Genomic DNA, 18260 nt, shown 5'->3' on the forward strand with positions numbered 1-18260 from the left:
AGAGATGACTCAGCCAATCTAAAAAGACATAAACCAATCTTTAACTTTATAAGGATAGAATACAGAAGCAAGAAGGTTGTGGTTTTCTTTTATTATTGAACTGAACAGATCTCAACTCAAATATTATGTCTAATTCTGAGAAATACATTTTAAGAAAGGTGACAAAGTTGGAGAAATTTTACCCAAATATTACCTATATTTAGGTGGTGTAGATTTGATATGCTGCAAGAAATTATGAAAAACTAACTGCATGGTTGACAATTTAATTGCAAAAACTCTCAGATATTTCATTGAGCATCAAAAAGGATAAGATTTAAAGAAGTGTTCAAAATGATGAAGAATGTTTTACTTCACAATCCTTTGTCACTGTACACTGGTTTTCCTTAATTCCTCTGATTTAAATTTTAAAAAAACATAGATTGAAGATAACTTGCAAAGAAACCTGACATGAGATTTTTTTCCCTAGTAAGTTATGTTCTTGAATACATTATTTTATGGGATTGCGAAAGGATTTTCTTTAATAAGGAGCAGTGTAAGGTGACATTTTCTGCAGACAGTACAAGGTACAATTGACTAACCAACCTAACCTTCCTTAGTGCTATATCATTCATCCAACTTCTCTTCGATTGTTCATCGTTCCTTACTTAGTATAAACACACATCTTTCATTAAAGCAACAAAGAAAGCTGATACAATCCAGAAAACAAATTATTGTTTTCCATTAGTTCTCTTTCCATTGCATTGTATGTATATGTTACAGTATGAAATCTCATGTTTGCAGGGATTAAGTGGAATAGCTAAAAAATTATCTGGATATGTCAGTTTGGATTCTCTCAAAGATAGATTGCAGGAAGCAATACTGAAGGCTTTAATAGTTTAAATCTGTTGCAATTTTTTCCCAGTTCATTTCACATGCCATTCTCAATTTATTATCATGAATGCAAGATACAAAATAAATCTTTCTTTTGTTTGCCCTGCAAAGGCGAACAATAAGTCACCAAGTAATCCCATGCCATTATTAAAACAAGAATGAGAAGTAAAAGAGAGTCCTTTCAGAGACATCAAATGGCCTTGGGTCTCACTGTTTACTCCATTGCTGCTGCCTCTGGCCCCTGTAGCCTCCCTAACCTCACAGCGTGTTGTTCAGTGGTAAACCCAAGTTCAAGGTCTTGCATCCAGATTGCATTGCTGTGGCCCCTGGTTCTAAATCTCCAAATTCTTAAGAAGCAGTCAGTGTTCTGGGGAATCTGCTAGATACCACACCTACTTGAACCCTGGGCACAGTTCCTGGTTCCCAGAATCAGTCACCATCAACCTGCAGTTTGATGTGTAGCCATGAGCCACCAAGCCTGGCTGGAGCCCAAGACAGCAGCCACATTTAGCTGCTCGTGCTCCATACTGCAATATGGCAGGACTGACAGAAGCCTCCCTGGCCGCAGCCTTGCCTCGTCTGATCCATAATTGACCTGGTCCACTACTGCAGTTTTCCTTCTCTGAGACTTCTTTTCAAAGCTCCTCTGAGGCAGGGGTTGTACTCCTACCTTGGTTCCCTGCAGTTAGGGATAAGCAATTAATGTATTCATGGTTTCTCCCACTTTCCAGTGATATTTCTTTTCTTGCAACAACTGCAACAATGAATTTTTATTTATGTGTATTCTCTTTTTCTATCTTGGCATATTGTGGTAATTTAATTTATACTATTGTATTTGGTGTACCTTACATATCTGTGTGCCTGAAGCAATTAAGAATTTTAGGGGATCAAGTGGCAAATGTGCTATTATTAATCTTTAGTCTAATGGTAAAACTATATTTCATATATGTATATATATTTTAGTAAAAAGTTAGTTTTAGGTGGTTCATTTACATTGTACAGACACACATAGCTCTTTGCAGCAGAAACAAACACATTTACATTTTAAACACTGTTGGCCACAGAAGCCAGTTTGAAAGCCGAAGTCTGATGTTGCATTGCAAGAAGAGATGAAAGATTTTTGATGGTTCTTGAGATAAGTGGAACAATGGTTTGTTTGCCTGAGTATACAGGAAGCCATTTTGTTAGTAAATTCCAGAGAGCCCAAAAACAGGAGAGAAACATCAAACAAAGTTAATTACTCTGATTCTATAAGTGAAAATATTTTTTTAGCACATAAATGTCAAGACATTATGAACTTCAAAGAGAGAAATGTTGTCACATACCATGTGACCTGAGAGATTTGCAAGAAATATATTACTGAAATGAGAGAAAAAAAGGTCAGATTAAGGAAACTCATTGTACTGCAGAGGGGGAAAAAGCTGCCTATGGTACTCCTGAAAAAGGGGAACACAAAATAAGTGGCTTTGAAATAAGTAAGCCCACTTTCTGACTGCTCTTTTAAGAAAATTAAAAGTGCAGCCTCATTATGGAAGAAAACTGAAGACAGAAAGACCTGAATATTGACATCCTGGAAACACAGGACTTGTATTATACTATTCACAGGAGATATAACATAGGTGGTTTCTAAATAAGTAAGACTACTTCTAATTTGTGCCAGGATGATGGTCACTCCTGTTTGAAGAATATCTCTGAAAGACAGTTCATCAAGACTTGTGAATTTAAAAAGATCTGAAAATATAATGTTTAAATATGCTTCATAATTACTTCTGAAGTCAACAAGATATTTGAATCTGGACTTTTAAAAGTGACTTTTTCAGAATCAAGTTTAAACTGTAATGGTTTTGGCTTTTAATACACACACATTTGCATTTGTGCATAGTGGGGTTACATTTATAGTTAAGTTTAGAGATAAGTAAGATATGTTATATTATTAATAGTTTAATTAAAACTGTTATTTTGAATTTACTATTGTCTGGTGAATTTTCCATTGCCATTCCTTTTTTAGTACTATAAGGGTTTATTAGTTTGTAACAATCTGTACATTACATTTATGTACGTATATTACTCATTCGAGCACAAATGTAAATTTGGTAAGAAGCAGTGAGTATGTGTGCAAAACTGAAAACAATACTTCCTTCTATTGTAGAAAATTACTGTGGGACATGGCTGTTAATATCCCTGGACTTGTGGCCATCATTATTTTTTATCTGCTAATTCTTGCAACTGGAATTTGGGCATCTCAAAAATCAAAGCAAGAAGAGAAAAGATGCTCTGGAACCAAAAGTGAGGTGGCCATGGTTGGAGGCAGGAACATTGGAATCTTGGTTGGGATATTTACAACAACAGGTAGATGGAGATCTTTGTGAAAGTAATGTTTTTGAATAGAAGTTTAATTGCCAAATTAACTTTCATCTCCTAAGTGTCAAAAATGGAGAATGTTAGCAGTTAAATACTGCATACTATAAACCGTCTAATAATCTTGCCTATAACAATGCTTTTTTATCAAAATTAGTTCAAACTAGTCAGATTCATTGCATAGTACTAAAGAAACTCATTAATTCTTTAATTACTTAAATATTTCCACTAGCTTCACACCTTTTAAAACCCAGTAATTGTTATCAATTATTATCTGCTCGAGGTGAACAGCCAGGGTGCAAGTTAATCAATGTCTTCAAGTCAGAGATCAGGAACTCGTGGTCTCCTGAAATTGGTACCTGGTGTTATTGCTGTTATTGCACAATGTTTTTTTTTAAACTTTCTAGACATTGCTTTGACTCTATAGCCAATTATATAGCCACAAGTCAAATCCTTTCCATTTATATACTTGTTTCTTTAATTATTTCATATTTCTGCTATTCTTATAATCACATTAGCCTCATAGTCAGCAAATATTAGTGTTTAGTCTTGAACTATTTACCAGAGTGTTACTGCTGCACCTCCATGTTTATGATAGTGGGAATGTTCCTAGCACTGTATAACTCTCTTAGCTGGAAAATTACTGCAACTACATTCCAACACAGGTCTTCTCCAGGTGTCCAAATGCCAGCATGACCTGACTTTTCAGCTTCATGCCGACCAACTCTTTCTTGCTGTTTTCAATTTTCCTAATTCACTCTTCTTTCTCAACAATCTACAAATTACAATCTCCAAGCACATGTAGAGAGGAAAACCAAAATTATTCAAAGTGATTAATCCATCAAGAGATTATAACAATTACAGGATTAAATTGAACGAGATTCCACTGGACAAGTGATGTGTTAAAATAGTTCATGACTTCCAGTTACAGGATGGATGTTTGAAGCTGGAAAAGGTCCAGAAAAGTTTCATGAGGATGCTACTGGAACTGCAGGGCTTGAGAATGAGGAGAGATTTTTTTTTCTCTCTCTGGAGTGTGGAAGATTGAGGAGAAACCTTATAGAGGCAAATAAAGTATAGATAAAGTAAATAGACACAATCCTTTTCCAGGGTAGGGGAGTCTAAAACTAGTGGGCATAGGTTTAAGGTCAGAATTTAAAAGGAATCTCAGGGACACCTTTTTCACATAGAGGGAAATGGGTATATGGAATGACGTGCCAGAGAAGCTCTAGCAACTGGAAAAAATACAACACCTAAAGGCATTTGGGGAGGTACATAAATAGGAAATGTTTAGAAGGATATGAGCCAAATTCAGACAAATAAGACAAGGTTGACATCTTGATCTGCATAGACAGGATGGGTCAAGATGCTGCTTCCCTGCAGTATAACTATAATTCTATGACTAAGTTGGAAGCAAAAACAAATGCAGTTTGAAGCTTACCACACTGAGTAGGTGATTTTAGCAAGAACCAGCAAGAGTGGGACCAAGAATATATCCTTGAAGAATATCAGAAATGGTGGGAATAAAAGTCAATACCTGAGACCTTTGAAATGAAGGACAAGAATAGGTAATCACTCTCCACGAACATCAAGGAAAGCTGGCATGGAGGCTGACGTGGTCAACCAAAAATTGCAGATGGGTCAAGAGGAAACCATTCTAATTGCCAAAGAATGTAAATCCATGCTTCTTTGCAGTGCTCCTTGAATTAATTTACTTTCTTCTTGATCAGTACAGTACGTGACACAGGAAGCAATTGAGTAACTACAAGGGTGGGACATTACGTTGTATATAGAGCAGACTGGACAGAAGGGGGCGTGAAGATGCATAGGAACAGAAATGGCTGGGTGGATATGAAGACTGTAAAGCTGTGGTAAAATAAAACTGCTACCAGAATTAACATCTTTTAGCCTTTGCATCAATCCATGTGAATGACATGCAACCTATAACTTGAACGACTTGTGCTATTTTTCACTCAACACCTGTAATAAGGGCATAATGGTTTCTGGGACCAGTCAGCCTGGAAGAATTGGTGCTTGATGGTACTGGATGTTGGTGCTTGACGTAACCTGGCCTATTGAGTCCTTCTAGCTTCTCTTTGTTCATTCAAGATTTCAGATTCTGCAGCTTTTATGTTTCTCTATGAAGGGCTTTTGACCAAAAACATTGACTTCATTACTTTTCTCCATCGATACTACCTGGCTTGCCGAATGTTTCCAGCACTTTCTCTTTTACTTCAGATTTTCTGCGTGTTCACCTTTCTGACTTTCTTCTTGGATGGAGATGGCCATGTTAGGTTTATGCTGTCTTTTGTGGCCATCCATGGCAATTCACACATTTCAAATATATGCAAAAATTGTAACTGTAGGAAAATAAGAATACTGACTCCTTTAGTCTATTCATGAAAGCCTATACACAAAAAAAACTACCCACCCAAAAAGCAAGAAATAATCAGGTCTGTAGAATCAGTCTCGAGTGAACTTCTGCTTGGCCCACAGGAAAAAGAATTTCAGGGTTGTATATGATGTCAGGTATGTACTCTGACAATAAATCTGAACTTTGAACTGTGTATTGCCCCACCCTGAAACCATGGAGAAATCGGTGAGATTCTCCTGTCCACAAGGAAGTGGGAAAGAGAGAATGAAGCAAAAGAAGGAAGGACAGGTTTGTATTTTTATTGCGTCTTTTATGACCATGGGAAATCCCAAAACTCTTTGGAACTAATAAGATCTCTTTTAAGTTCAGTCATTGCGGTGTTACAGGAAACATGAAGCCAGATAGCCATGAAGCCAACTTGCAGCCTGAACTATCGCCTACATCTCTGACCCATGCTTTTTATCCAGATGCAGTGAACCAGCCATTCCACTGCACCTAACCCAGCTGATGGGGCAGAGCTGGTTCTGAGGTCTAACCTGATGCGCTGTCATAAGTTCTCATGGTGGTCTTTTGGAACTGGCAGGTTGTGAAGAGCATTTTAACAGTTTTTAATGCCACTGACAATAAGAGACATAAAATCTTTTCAAAAAGATATAAACAATTGTTGAAAATGGTGAAAAATAGAAAGAATTAATAAAAATACACACAGAGCATTAATTAAAACCATTAAAATGAAATAAAGTAAAAGAAGTAAAGCAGTTACTCTTTCCCTCAAGATCTGGATGGAGCATACGATGCATTGCAAGGTTGAGAAGTCATAGGATGCAAATTGCTGATAACCTTCCAAACCCTTGGCTATCAGTCAATGAGATTTAGGCCAACAATGAACTTCAATGAACTTATGAATTTTGCACAAATATATTCACGGCAACATCCAAAATAAAAAGATGTACAATTTTAATCCTTCAGATTTATGCACTAATTAGGGAAGCAGGTAAATATGGCTACAGTTACAACATAATAATTACAAGGTAATGTGATGCATCTTACTTTTGCCTGTTATATTTTTTTACAGCAACATGGATTGGAGGAGGTTTCATCAACGGGATTGCTGAGATAACCTATCTGCCACATCAAGGATTAAGCTGGTCACATGCAGCTTTAGGTTATGGGTTCAGTCTTTTGTTTGGTAAGAGCCAAAATACAAAACAATAGAGCAATAAAATAACAGTGCAAAGTGATTTTTAGTAATCCATGAACATGTGGGTGTGACCATGAACATTGTTGTTTCTCTGCCAGATAAAGAAAATACAGTGGGTGATATTATAGTCATCAAATTTTAAAGTAGTTTATAAAAGTTAGCACAGTGATGTGACACACTTGACCTTCATTGTGCTTCATCAAAGATTAATAGGACTTAACCTTTCAGTCATGCTCAAGTGAATAACTGACTCATGCTATCTAGTTATGAGCAAGGGTGGTGGGGGTGGGGAGGTAAAGGTCACTTTTTTTTTAAAGTCCAGCATGGAAAATTGCAGAGTGATCCAGACTTGATTGTTCATTAATACCGATGAATGGTTGCAGAACTCTGGGAGTAGAACATCTTGCAGTTTCTTAGAATCATCAGATTGTTTGAGATCAGCAATGAATTATGGGTGAAAAGCAAATTAATTTTATGAAAACAATACAGTGAAAAAAATTGTGTATTTTACTGAACCATGACCAAATATTAAAATGTTTTGCAACTCCATCTAGTAATGCGATTTACTCTTTAATGCCCTTTGAAATAGCCTTAAAACCACTCCGTTTAAAGGAAGATGATTCTAAAATGAATAAATCAAATATCAACACCTGAGAAACAGTGGAGATTTAAATATTGTACAAAAGGCAGTGAGGTTGAGATCTAAAAAAAATCTGCTCATTTTATTTTCTCAGCGAAAGAATTCACAATTTGTGTTATTGCAAACAGTAAAATCCATAGAAACTGCAAATGTTTACCTGAGACAATTCTCACAAGGTAAATGATTGCAAAGGTCAAAACACCAGGGTGGGAACTACTGATCTATAAAATGCCAATCCTTTATTCTTTTGAGAATGGGTAAATTTGTGCTGAGTGCATTAAATATTACAGCATTTAAGAATGTTGAAATGCAGTTCTACTGTCCTGTAGACTTGAAGAAAATTATTCTACTACTTTAAAATATTTTCAAAACTCGACCTGTTGTGTAGGGGGTCAGGGTTGTACCTAAAATGTCAGTTGCATCCTCTGGTCCTGTACAATTAACACACTGTCAAGCTGGATGGAGTCAGCAGCACAGATCCCAGCTCAATGACTAGGATTACAACCCCAACCTTTCTGCCCATGAGAGCAATTTTTTTTTAATCCAGGTGGCCTTTTCTTTGTAAAGCCAATGCGAACAAAGCAGTACGTCACAATGATGGATCCATTCCAAATGAAATATGGGAAAGTGATGGGGGCTTTCCTCTTCATCCCAGCTGTAATGGGAGATATCTTTTGGTCAGCTGCTATTCTTGCGTCACTGGGTAAGTTTAATGAAGTAATAGGTCTATAAATGTCTACATGTCCAAATATATTTCTACAAATTGTAATATATGTTCAATATCTACTCTAATTTAGTCATGTGCTAACAACCTCTATTTCAGGTGCTACAATGAGTGTAATTTTGAATATTGAAAAATATTTATCCATTATCCTGTCAGCTTCTGTGGTGATAATATACACACTGCTGGGTGGTCTCTATTCAGTGGCATATACCGATGTAATGCAAATGGTCTTTATTGTTATCAGTCTGGTAAGTCTTTCCATCTCTTATCTGGTTCAATAATTCTATTAACTGTCACTAAAGAGGAACAAAAACACTGTCTCTTTGCATTCTGGGTATGATCCAGGCAAGCATATTCTGAGACTGTAGAGGTTTTGAGAGAGATGAATTAATTTCCTCAGGCATCTGTGATCTATTAAATACATTGTTTGAATCCAAAAAGGCCTAACCCACAAAATTAGCCACTCGCCCAGATTACCACATCCGTTTCCTCCTTCTGCAGTCTTTGTTTGACGGTGGGGAGTGGAGTATTTCACTTCCCTGTATTACTCCAGTACATATTGGCTGACTAGCCATGAATTAAAATCCCTATCCTGCAGTATTTCTCCATAAATCATTTATATTTTTGAAAAATAATTTGTTGTCAGGAAAAAAAACATTCTCTTTAAGAAAGTAAATTTAGAACCAGAACCCTTTATGATGCATTTTCACTAAATTGCAAATCAGAACTGCTTTAAACATGCTACCAGAGGGGGTGTTGGTGGAGCCAGGTTCTTTCACCATCTTAAGAAGAATCTGTTTGAGCAATTGAATCCCCAAAGCAGAGAACACTTGGGACTGAGTGCTGGTTAATGGGATCAGTGGTTTTCAAACTGCCTTCTTAAACTCATATTTCAACTTAAGCAATCCCTAAGCCACAAGTGCTCTGTGATTAGTCAGGGATTGCTTAAGGTGGAATGTAAATGGAATGAAAAATTTGAAACCACTATTTTAAACATACCTAATTGACTCGTTATGTGCACAGTTTCATAACTCCAAAGGAAATGGGCCAATGGCAATTTTTCTCAAGCAAAATATTTCAGTAATTATTAGGTCAAGATAAGTAGTTCTCAGGGGAAAATCTTGGTTGCTGTTTGGAAAGTTCTGAACATTATATTATGTATAAAATTTGATTTCATTGGCATTTCAAAAATTGAAGTGTGCAAAAGATCTGAAGCCAGCAAATGGGTTTTCTGAATATTGTTGGTTTTCTTGTCCATTAAATAATGCACATCACTGACATCATTTCCTCAACTCTTCAAAATCAGTTCACCATTGCTCTGACTCTATAAGCCTCAATTAATTTTCATCTGCTATATTTTTTTCAAATAAGTTAGTTCCTTTGTATGTTCTGTCAGGAAATTTGTGGAGAACAAACGTTTTGACTAAAAGCTCCAACACCTTACTTTGCAATAATCAAGTAAGAGGTGACATATCTCAAGAGGCTAAAAATTCCTAGAATATTTTTAATTTCCAGTTTTATGGAGCAGATTGGTTCCAGAGCTTAGCAAATTCAAACACACTCCAAATGCAACCTGTAAATATCCGAAACTTGCATGTCACAAGTCCACTACAGAATACAAATGTGAAAGTAAAGGAGCAACAGCCTCTAACCAAGCTGGGCATCTGTACTGGGCACCATGATGTTCACTTATGCATTGTCTTAATTTAAACCTATGTACCAAACTGAGTGGAACCCGTTATCAGTTGGGATCTTCTATATCTTTAATCAATGAATTATTAAAATTGTCAGTAAAAAAAAAGCTGTCACAGTACCAGTACAAAACTGCAACACTTTCCTACCCACACAATTGTATTATCTGAATTATCTATAAAACTGATAACCATTGCTAAGGGTTTCATTGTACTACAGTAATTGCATTTGAAGACCCACAAAATATCTGAATGTTTGGCAAAGAAATCAATACCAAAAAGAGGCTTGATAACTCAAAGGTTTATTTTATTGTTATGTAATAATAATAAAAATCTAATATACATGATATCCTACAACTTTTGTCTGCCGTAGTCACTATGAGCATTACCCAGTGTCCTTAACTGTAAGAGAAGGAGAAGCAAAAGAGAGTCACTGGGTGTCCGTGGAATTACCTCTAGTGTCCGTGGAATTACCTCTAGTGTCCGTGGAATTACCTCTAGTGTCCGTGGAATTACCTCTAGTGCTTCTGCAGCTGCACAGACTCCAGTTCAAACCATTGACAACCTGAGATTCAGGTCCAAACCTACAATATGATCAGGAAGCCTTTAGTACCTGAGGCCCATTGGGAGCCCTTCTTGCCCTCAGCAACCTCTCAAATCCTGGTTCCAAATTTTCCATGACATAAGCCAGACTCCAGCAGCCCAAAGCCTGTGCGAGTCCTTTGACCACAAGTGTCTTTGAAAATGCAGGCAATGCAAATAGAAAATGATTGAATGATCTTACTTCACTTTTTCCCTCTCATTAGTGGCTTTGTGTTCCCTTTGCCATTATGAACCCGGCAGTTGCCGACATCAAGTACACCATGGTAAATGAATTTTATCAGAGCCCATGGATCGGTAAAATAGAGATGAACCAGATCTTCCGATGGATCGATGATCTTCTTCTTATGGTTAGAACTCTTAATATATTTCACATTAAAATGATTTTTAATTCCATTATTAACTTCCATTGCTCATGTGCAAGGGTTAAAATGAAGTCAAGGTTAGGCAGTATCACTCATCTTCAGGCAGCCAACCTTTGGCCTGGTGTGGTAATTGAAAAGCACTTGCGGGCTGGCACAACAGTTCACCAATCTGTCCAGACCAGCATTCCTGGAATGTGACTGACCATGCAGTACAAAACAAGGGGGCCTACAACTATTTGCTATGTGGATGAAGGTAAGAGCCTCGTGATGATGAAGTTGTGCTGCATTCCTTAATCAATCTGCTGAGAGGGTTTCTCTAGAGCAGCCAAAGGAGCCGTAAGCTTAGATTGGATTATTTGACCTGCTGGCTTCCAGCTACTTTCGGCAAACATGGCTACAATGTGGCCCATTCGTTTATCACTATCTATCCTCACTAGGCACCCCACATGACTGCTCATTGCGTGCACTGATAATGTATTAAAAACAATGACTCGTAATTATTTTGCTTAAAATTCCTTGACTTGGTTACTTAGTTATTAACTCATCTTCTCTTCCCAAAATTGTCTAAATAGGTTTCAAATAAGACAAATAATTATTCTGTTGAAGTATCTTATTAGTTTATTTCAAAATTCACCTGCCCTACACCTCCTCTCGAGTCCTAAATCATGTTCCTTCTTGGGCTCCAAACCAATCAGTCAACATTCATTATTCAGCAAGCTAAGTGTGCCAAAGAATCTGGTGCTATCTGAATCATTCACTGCATGTGTGATATACCAGCCTAAGGCTGGGAAATGCAAGCTCCATGGTTGGCCCAATGATACTGCCAGTGGCTGTTTTGAATAGTACACGGAGTTCTTAGAGTACGAGAGATTTGGTGATGGGTGAGCACCTTCAGTGACATGTCCATCATCTGACCTGACATAGCTGCTGGTCAACAGGTTATTGTAGAACCATAGAACATTACATCACAGAAATAGACCACTTCAGCCCTTTTAGTCTGTGCCAAAGCATATTTTTGCCTAGTTCCACTGATCTGTACCTAGTCCACAACCCTCCATACCTGCCCAGATTTTTCTTAAAATGTGGAAATTGAGCCAGCATTCACCACTTCACCTGGCAGCTCATTCCACATTCTTACCATTCTCTGTATGAAGTTCCCCCTCATGTTCCCCCTAAAATGTTCCCCTTTCATGCTTAACCCATGTCCTCTGGTTTGTATCTCGCATTCCCTCAGTGGAAAAAGCCTATCTACATTTACTCTATCTATCCACCTCATAATTTTAAATACCTCTATCAAATCTCCCCTCACTCTTCTGAGCTCTAGAGAATAAAGGCTTAACCTATTTAACTTTTCCATGTAACTCAGTTCCTGAAGTCCAGGCAACAACCAAATAAATCTTCTCTGCACTCTTTCTATCTTATTGATATCTTTCCTATAGTTAGGTGACCAACACTGTAGACAATACTCCAAATTTGGCCTCACCAATGTCTTATACAATTTTACCAATACTGTGATATATGAAGGACTATATGCCAAAATTTCTCTTTACAACCCTATGTATCTCCGACACCACTTTAAGGGAATTATGTATTTATATTCCCAAATCCCTCCATTCTACCACCCTCCTCGGTGCCCAACAATTTATCGTGTATGTCCTACCGTGATTTGTCCATCCAAAACGCAACACCTCTCACTTGTCTGCATTAAATTCCATCTGTCATTTGTCAGTCAATTTTTCCAACTGGTCCAAATCCCTCTGCAAGCTTTGAAAACCTTCCTTATTGTCCACAACTCCTCCAATCTTAGTGTCATCTACAAAATTGCTGATTGAATTTACCAAATTATCATCCAGATCATTGATATAGATGACAAAAAAACAATGGTACCAGCACCAATCCCTGAGGCACACCACTAGACACAGGCCTCCAGTCTGAGAACCAGTCACCCTCTGGCTTCTCCCACAAAGCCAATGTTGAATCCAGTTTACTACCTCAACATGAATACCAAGTGTCTGAACTTTCCTGACTAACCTCCCATTGTAGATTACTTTCCAAGTAATCTCCTTAAAAAATTCTGATTGGTTAAATACAACGTACCACTCACAAAGCCATGTTGACTATCTTAAATCACATCTGACTATTCAAATAATTGTATATCCAATCTTTTAGAACACCTTAAAATAATTTTAAGCCTATAATTTCTAGGGTTACTTTTGGGGCCTTTTTTAAACATGAGCTATCCTACAATTACTGTCCTACAATCCTTCAGCACAACACCCATGACTAAGGACATTTTAAATATTTCTGCCAGAGCCCCTACAATTTCTCACTAGCCTCTTTCAAGGTCCAAGGGAATATTTTGTCAGGGCCTGGGGATTTATCCACCCTTACTTGCCATAAGACAGCAAGCACTTACTCCTCTTTAATCTGTATAGGTTCCACGTTTCATTTCCTTACTTCCCATGATTCTATGCCAGTTTCCTGAGTAAATACTAATGGAAAAAAAAAATTAAGATCTCCTCCTTGTCATTTTACAAAGCAACCTCTCTGATCTTCAAGGGGCCCACTTTTGTCCCTTATTATCATTTTGCTCTTAATATACCTGTAGAAATCCTTAGGATTGTCTTTCGCATTATCTGCCAAAGCAACCTCATGTCTTCTTTTAGCCTTCCAGATTTCTTTTGAGGTTTTTCTTACAAGTTTTTATACTCCTCAAGTACCTCATTTGCTCTATGTTGCGTATACCCTCTCTTCTTCTGAACCAGATCCCCAATATCCCTCAAAAACCAAGGTTCCTTATGTCTACTAACTTGGCCTTTAATCCCGATAGGAACATACAAACTCTGGACTCTCAAAGTTTCACCTTTGAGGGTCCTGCACTTACCTCACATTTCCTTGCCTGAAAATAGCTTATCCCAATCTATGCATTCTATCCTTCTCCATAATTAATGTGAAAGTAATGGCATTATGATCTCTGGTCCCAAAAGGTTCCCTTACAGGTTAGGTAATCCTAACTGTGAGCATGGAAAGGAGGGGTGTGGTCACCTATGTTAGGGACATGTAGTAAGTTTTTAAAAAAATGCTTATCTGTAATTGTGCTTGCAATATCATGACAAAACCATTCAATTAAAAACATAGGAACATATAAGAGAGGAGGTGGAATACGCCATCATTCCCATCAAATATGATCAGCCATTCAATAGCATCAGAGCTCAGTTCCACTTACCTGCATGTAACCCATAACTCCTTATTCCCTATTATTGAAAACTATGAATATGTCTTAAAACACTTAATGGTACTGCCACAATAGACTTAAAATTCCAAATTCACGACTTACTGGGAGAAGAAGTTCCTCCTTATCTCTGCCTTAAATCTACTCCTCCAATTCTTGAAGCTGAATGTTATGAGAGTATCAGGCATTGTTTCATTGTATGAAATTCTAATTGCTAACTAATTGACTGGATAAATTTATTTTGTTCTAAAATGCTAGCTTCTCATTGTTCCTTGCAGACCATGGGAGATATTCCTTGGCAAGTGTATTTTCAAAGAGTCCTTGCAGCGTCATCAATTTCTCAAGCAAGAAAGACATCTTATATAGCTGCCATTTTCTGCTTCACTTTGTCTTTCCCTTCCATCATTATTGGAGCAGTTGCTGTATCTACAGGTAAAGTTATGATACATTAAGTCATACAATTCTCAATAAAGATTGTTTTGTACAAGAGGCTTATACTAGTCCTAGACACATGGTCCTTGACACAAGCTAACAATCATTTACAAATATTGGATCTATTGTATGTATTATCTTGTAGATTCTAAGCAGTAAATGGTCCAGTTTGAATTCATGTAAAGTCGAAAAAGTTAAGACTATATGCCACTGAGGCCCTTTCTAAACACAACAAGATTTCCGGCCACCTGGGAACTTGTGATCAGCATAATATTAGTAAGCCAGAGACACAATCTCCACATCGTGGCCATAGAACAGGGGTGGACAAACTTTTTTGGTTGCGAACCAAACACGGTAGAATTTACATTATTAAGCTCAGCAGTTTTCAACCAGTTACATTGCAAAGAAAAACTGTTTTTAGACCAGAAAACCCCAGTGCCATTAAAAATTCTGTCAAAACAACTAGATGACACAACTGAATGATTTAAATTTTGACATTATAGTAGTTTATTAATGTGCTCAAATATTGCAGTTAGCATTTCTGAATCCGCTGCTCTTGAATTTAATTCAAGTAAATACAATAAAACTCTAAAACTTTCATTCAAAAAGCAGAGCAAAATAAAAAAGATGGGTACAAAATAAGAACAGGAATAAAGATCAAGAAAGGGAGAAGGCTGTCTCCAATATTCCTCCACAAGTCTTAGTGAATACAGTTCTTGGCCCAGGTGTCCACCTTAATGATTATGATGCAATGTGTAAATCTGTAGAGAGGCGACTAATGTTAATAGATTCCTTGCAAATCAAACAAACTTCCCCTTGACTTCTGAGAAAAAGTATTAATTTTCCCTCCATGTCTGAAATTTTCAGCACTCCCTTAGTATTTTCCATCTTTTCAGTTCTTCCATATTTAGTCAACTGAGGTAAACATATTTTTTTTAACTGAGGTAAACATTTTTTTAACTGAGGTAAACATTTTCATCGATGAGTAACATTGCAATCATTGGTCTAGTAGTTGTTCAAAATGGCAGCAACATCTAGTGGTGAAACTAAGAAGTGCAATGTATTTACAGTGCAATTTATTGTTAGAGACTATGTTCTCATGGGCCATATTTAATTTTATTTTTAAAAATCACCCTGGGCCACTTAAAAATGGACAACGGGCTGCAGTTGGCTTGAGGGCTGTAATTTGGCCACCCCACCATTGAATTTTCATTCCCATCTTCTTCTTCTGCCTCAGTTGCATTGGGTCAGGGTAAGAAAGTTGTTGCTGTAGGATTTAAATACATCTAGCCCTCAAAGGCTTCCTGCAGACTCCGGAAGTAAATGTTATTCATAAAATTTTAGTCAATAAATTGAAATGCAATGAATTACTGAAATAATTTTGTTTTCTCTCAAGATTTTCTCACAAACTGCAGAACAATTTTTAGGAGCTGAGACATTTGATTTCATCCTCAGCAAGTCATGGAAAGTAGCCAAGACTCAATGTACACTTGAAAAACTTGAGAACGACGCTGAAACCTTGAACAGAAAAAGAAATGCTGGAGGACAGACAGCTTCCATGATTAAAAACAAAGCACATGTTCAGTGTGGCCTTCAGTGAGACAGCATCACTGAATGCCTACAATCTGTTTGTGGGTCTAAACTTGGGCTTCTTGTTGCCAACCAGTTTAGCTCCCCCAAACACTCCCTCAATGATTCATCTGTCCAGCCTCATCTATTGTCAGGGTGAGGCTAAACCTAAACTTGAGGAACCATACATCATATTGCTCTGAGCCAGCCTTAAGCATTTACATTTAATTTTCTAATTTTAGGTACCCCCTACCCCCAACTGTTTCCGATGTTTTCATCTTTTCTTTACCTACGCTTGCACTCATTTTATTCTCTCTAATTGTTCACCCCCTTCCCCCTCCCCACCCTTCCTAATGATTCATTCCTCTCTTTTGTTTACTAGTCACCACTGGGCCCCTCCTCTAGATTCATACCCCCTTTATACATGTAATGTTACCTTTTTAATCTTAGTCTTGACAAAGGGTTTTAACTCAAAGGGTTGATGACAGACCATTTCTACCATGGATGCTATTTGACCCGCTGAGTTCCTCCAGCAATTCTTTGTCTGCCCAGCCTACACTTTCATGGATGAGTTTCAACTTTTATGACTGGGAAATTGCATTCTAAACTTTATGCTCGACCACCACAAGGATTATACACTAAAGGCAAACTTGTTCTGACACTGAGATCTTGATAGAATAATTGACAGTGTTAAGTGGTTCCGAGGATTGTTTGAAAAATTATTAAGGGAGTAGGTTCAAAGTCCATTTCTTTTCCCATTGATCACTGGGATAAATTGGCATTGGTTTTAAATGATTCTTGATTTACCCACAGTATAGCAGATTACACCACATACTTACTAATGTGAAAAAAAAAACTCCAAGGTTAAATACTGTTGGCTTTTCACTAACATACTGGATTCACTAAATGCACAAAATATCCCATGCATTAAAGCATGGTTAAATGACTCTCTGAAGCCAGCTTAGATATCCTTCATGGCATGCTTGTTTTGTGCAGCCTTGTCGACTGTAAAGTGTTATTAATTTATATTTTCCCAATGGACTGACTGAGGCAATAGATCTTTGGAAAGGCTGTTGAATGCAAAGCCACACTTTTAACTGACATATCACTCCTACTAAAATCTAGAGTTGTCTCCAACTCCCTCCCTTCTGGATGCTGATCAGCCATAGAACCATGGAGTGCTTCAGCACAGAACCAGGTTCTTCAGCCCATCCAGTCAGTGCTGAACTGTCATTCTGCCTAGTCCCATTGACTTGCACCTGGACCATAGCCCTCCATACTCCATCCATCCATTTTTTCTTAAACATCAAAATAGAGCCCCTATTCCCCATTTCATTCCTGATGTATTCCATTACCTCCCACTGATTAATCTCAGCGACAGTGAAGGAGAAATATGATTATCATAATTATAATGTCATAAGAGCCGAGTTCCACTTTTCACAGAAGCTGCTAGTTTGCTGCTCTCAAGTTTTGAATAGAAGACGTGGGAGCTCCACTACAGTCTGTAGCAGTTATCTGACCATACATATACAACCTGATGAAACAGTGTTTCTCCGGACCATGGTGCACAAACATACAAACACAATTCACAGTACATAATAATCACATGCATACATAAATATATAATTTACAATAATATATATATATATATTTATATATTTATATATATATATATATATGAAAATATTGTGGGATGATTTACTCAGTTACAGAATGCTATTCACCAACCTCACAGTCTGTGCGAAGAAGCTATTTCCCAGCCTAGAAGTTCTGATTTTGATGCTCCTTGTTATCTAGTCAGGATAGAGCCACTTATATACTTCTCTGGACAGGAGAGTGAAGCCTTGACTTATTTAATAGCTGGGAGCTTTCAGAGATGGAGAAAAATGATCCAGAGCAGATATTTGCAAAGTTTGCTTCTCACCTTGAATCCAAGTCTAATAGAATTAAACGCTATGATTTCAAGGCTTAATGCAAGAGACTGATGAAACTGTTGATAGCTTCCCATTAGACTCAAAATTGTTGCTGAAAAATGCAGATTATGGATATAGAGGAAAGATTTGTTGATCAACTAATAAGGGGGAGTGCCCTTCCTAAAGTGGGAGTGCCCTTCCTAAAGTGGGAAGGATAGCTTGAAGCTGGCCAAAGCTATAGACACAGCCAGAGCCTTCAAAGCTACAAGGATGCAAATGAAATCCATATCT

General features: G+C 37.4%; 1 protein-coding gene across 7 annotated transcripts in view; it reads left to right on the forward strand.

Annotated features, from left to right (window-relative positions):
* LOC138739215 (high affinity choline transporter 1-like) overlaps window positions 1–18260 on the forward strand; it is a 128249-nt gene that overhangs the window by 94981 nt on the left and 15008 nt on the right. For 4 of the 7 annotated variants that reach the window (XM_069890821.1, XM_069890826.1, XM_069890820.1 and 1 more), the window contains 6 exons: window positions 3020–3219; window positions 6678–6791; window positions 7991–8146; window positions 8267–8415; window positions 10665–10808; window positions 14334–14487. In XM_069890821.1, coding sequence (XP_069746922.1) covers window positions 3036–3219; window positions 6678–6791; window positions 7991–8146; window positions 8267–8415; window positions 10665–10808; window positions 14334–14487 — 901 coding nt within the window. In that variant the 5' untranslated portion in view covers window positions 3020–3035. The remainder of the gene's footprint in view (window positions 1–3019; window positions 3220–6677; window positions 6792–7990; window positions 8147–8266; window positions 8416–10664; window positions 10809–14333; window positions 14488–18260) is intronic. The other 3 variants (XM_069890823.1, XM_069890824.1, XM_069890825.1) reach the window with 3 other exon arrangements.

Source organism: Narcine bancroftii, chromosome 7 (genome assembly GCF_036971445.1).
Source record: "Narcine bancroftii isolate sNarBan1 chromosome 7, sNarBan1.hap1, whole genome shotgun sequence".
Classification (NCBI taxonomy): Eukaryota; Metazoa; Chordata; class Chondrichthyes; order Torpediniformes; family Narcinidae; genus Narcine; species Narcine bancroftii.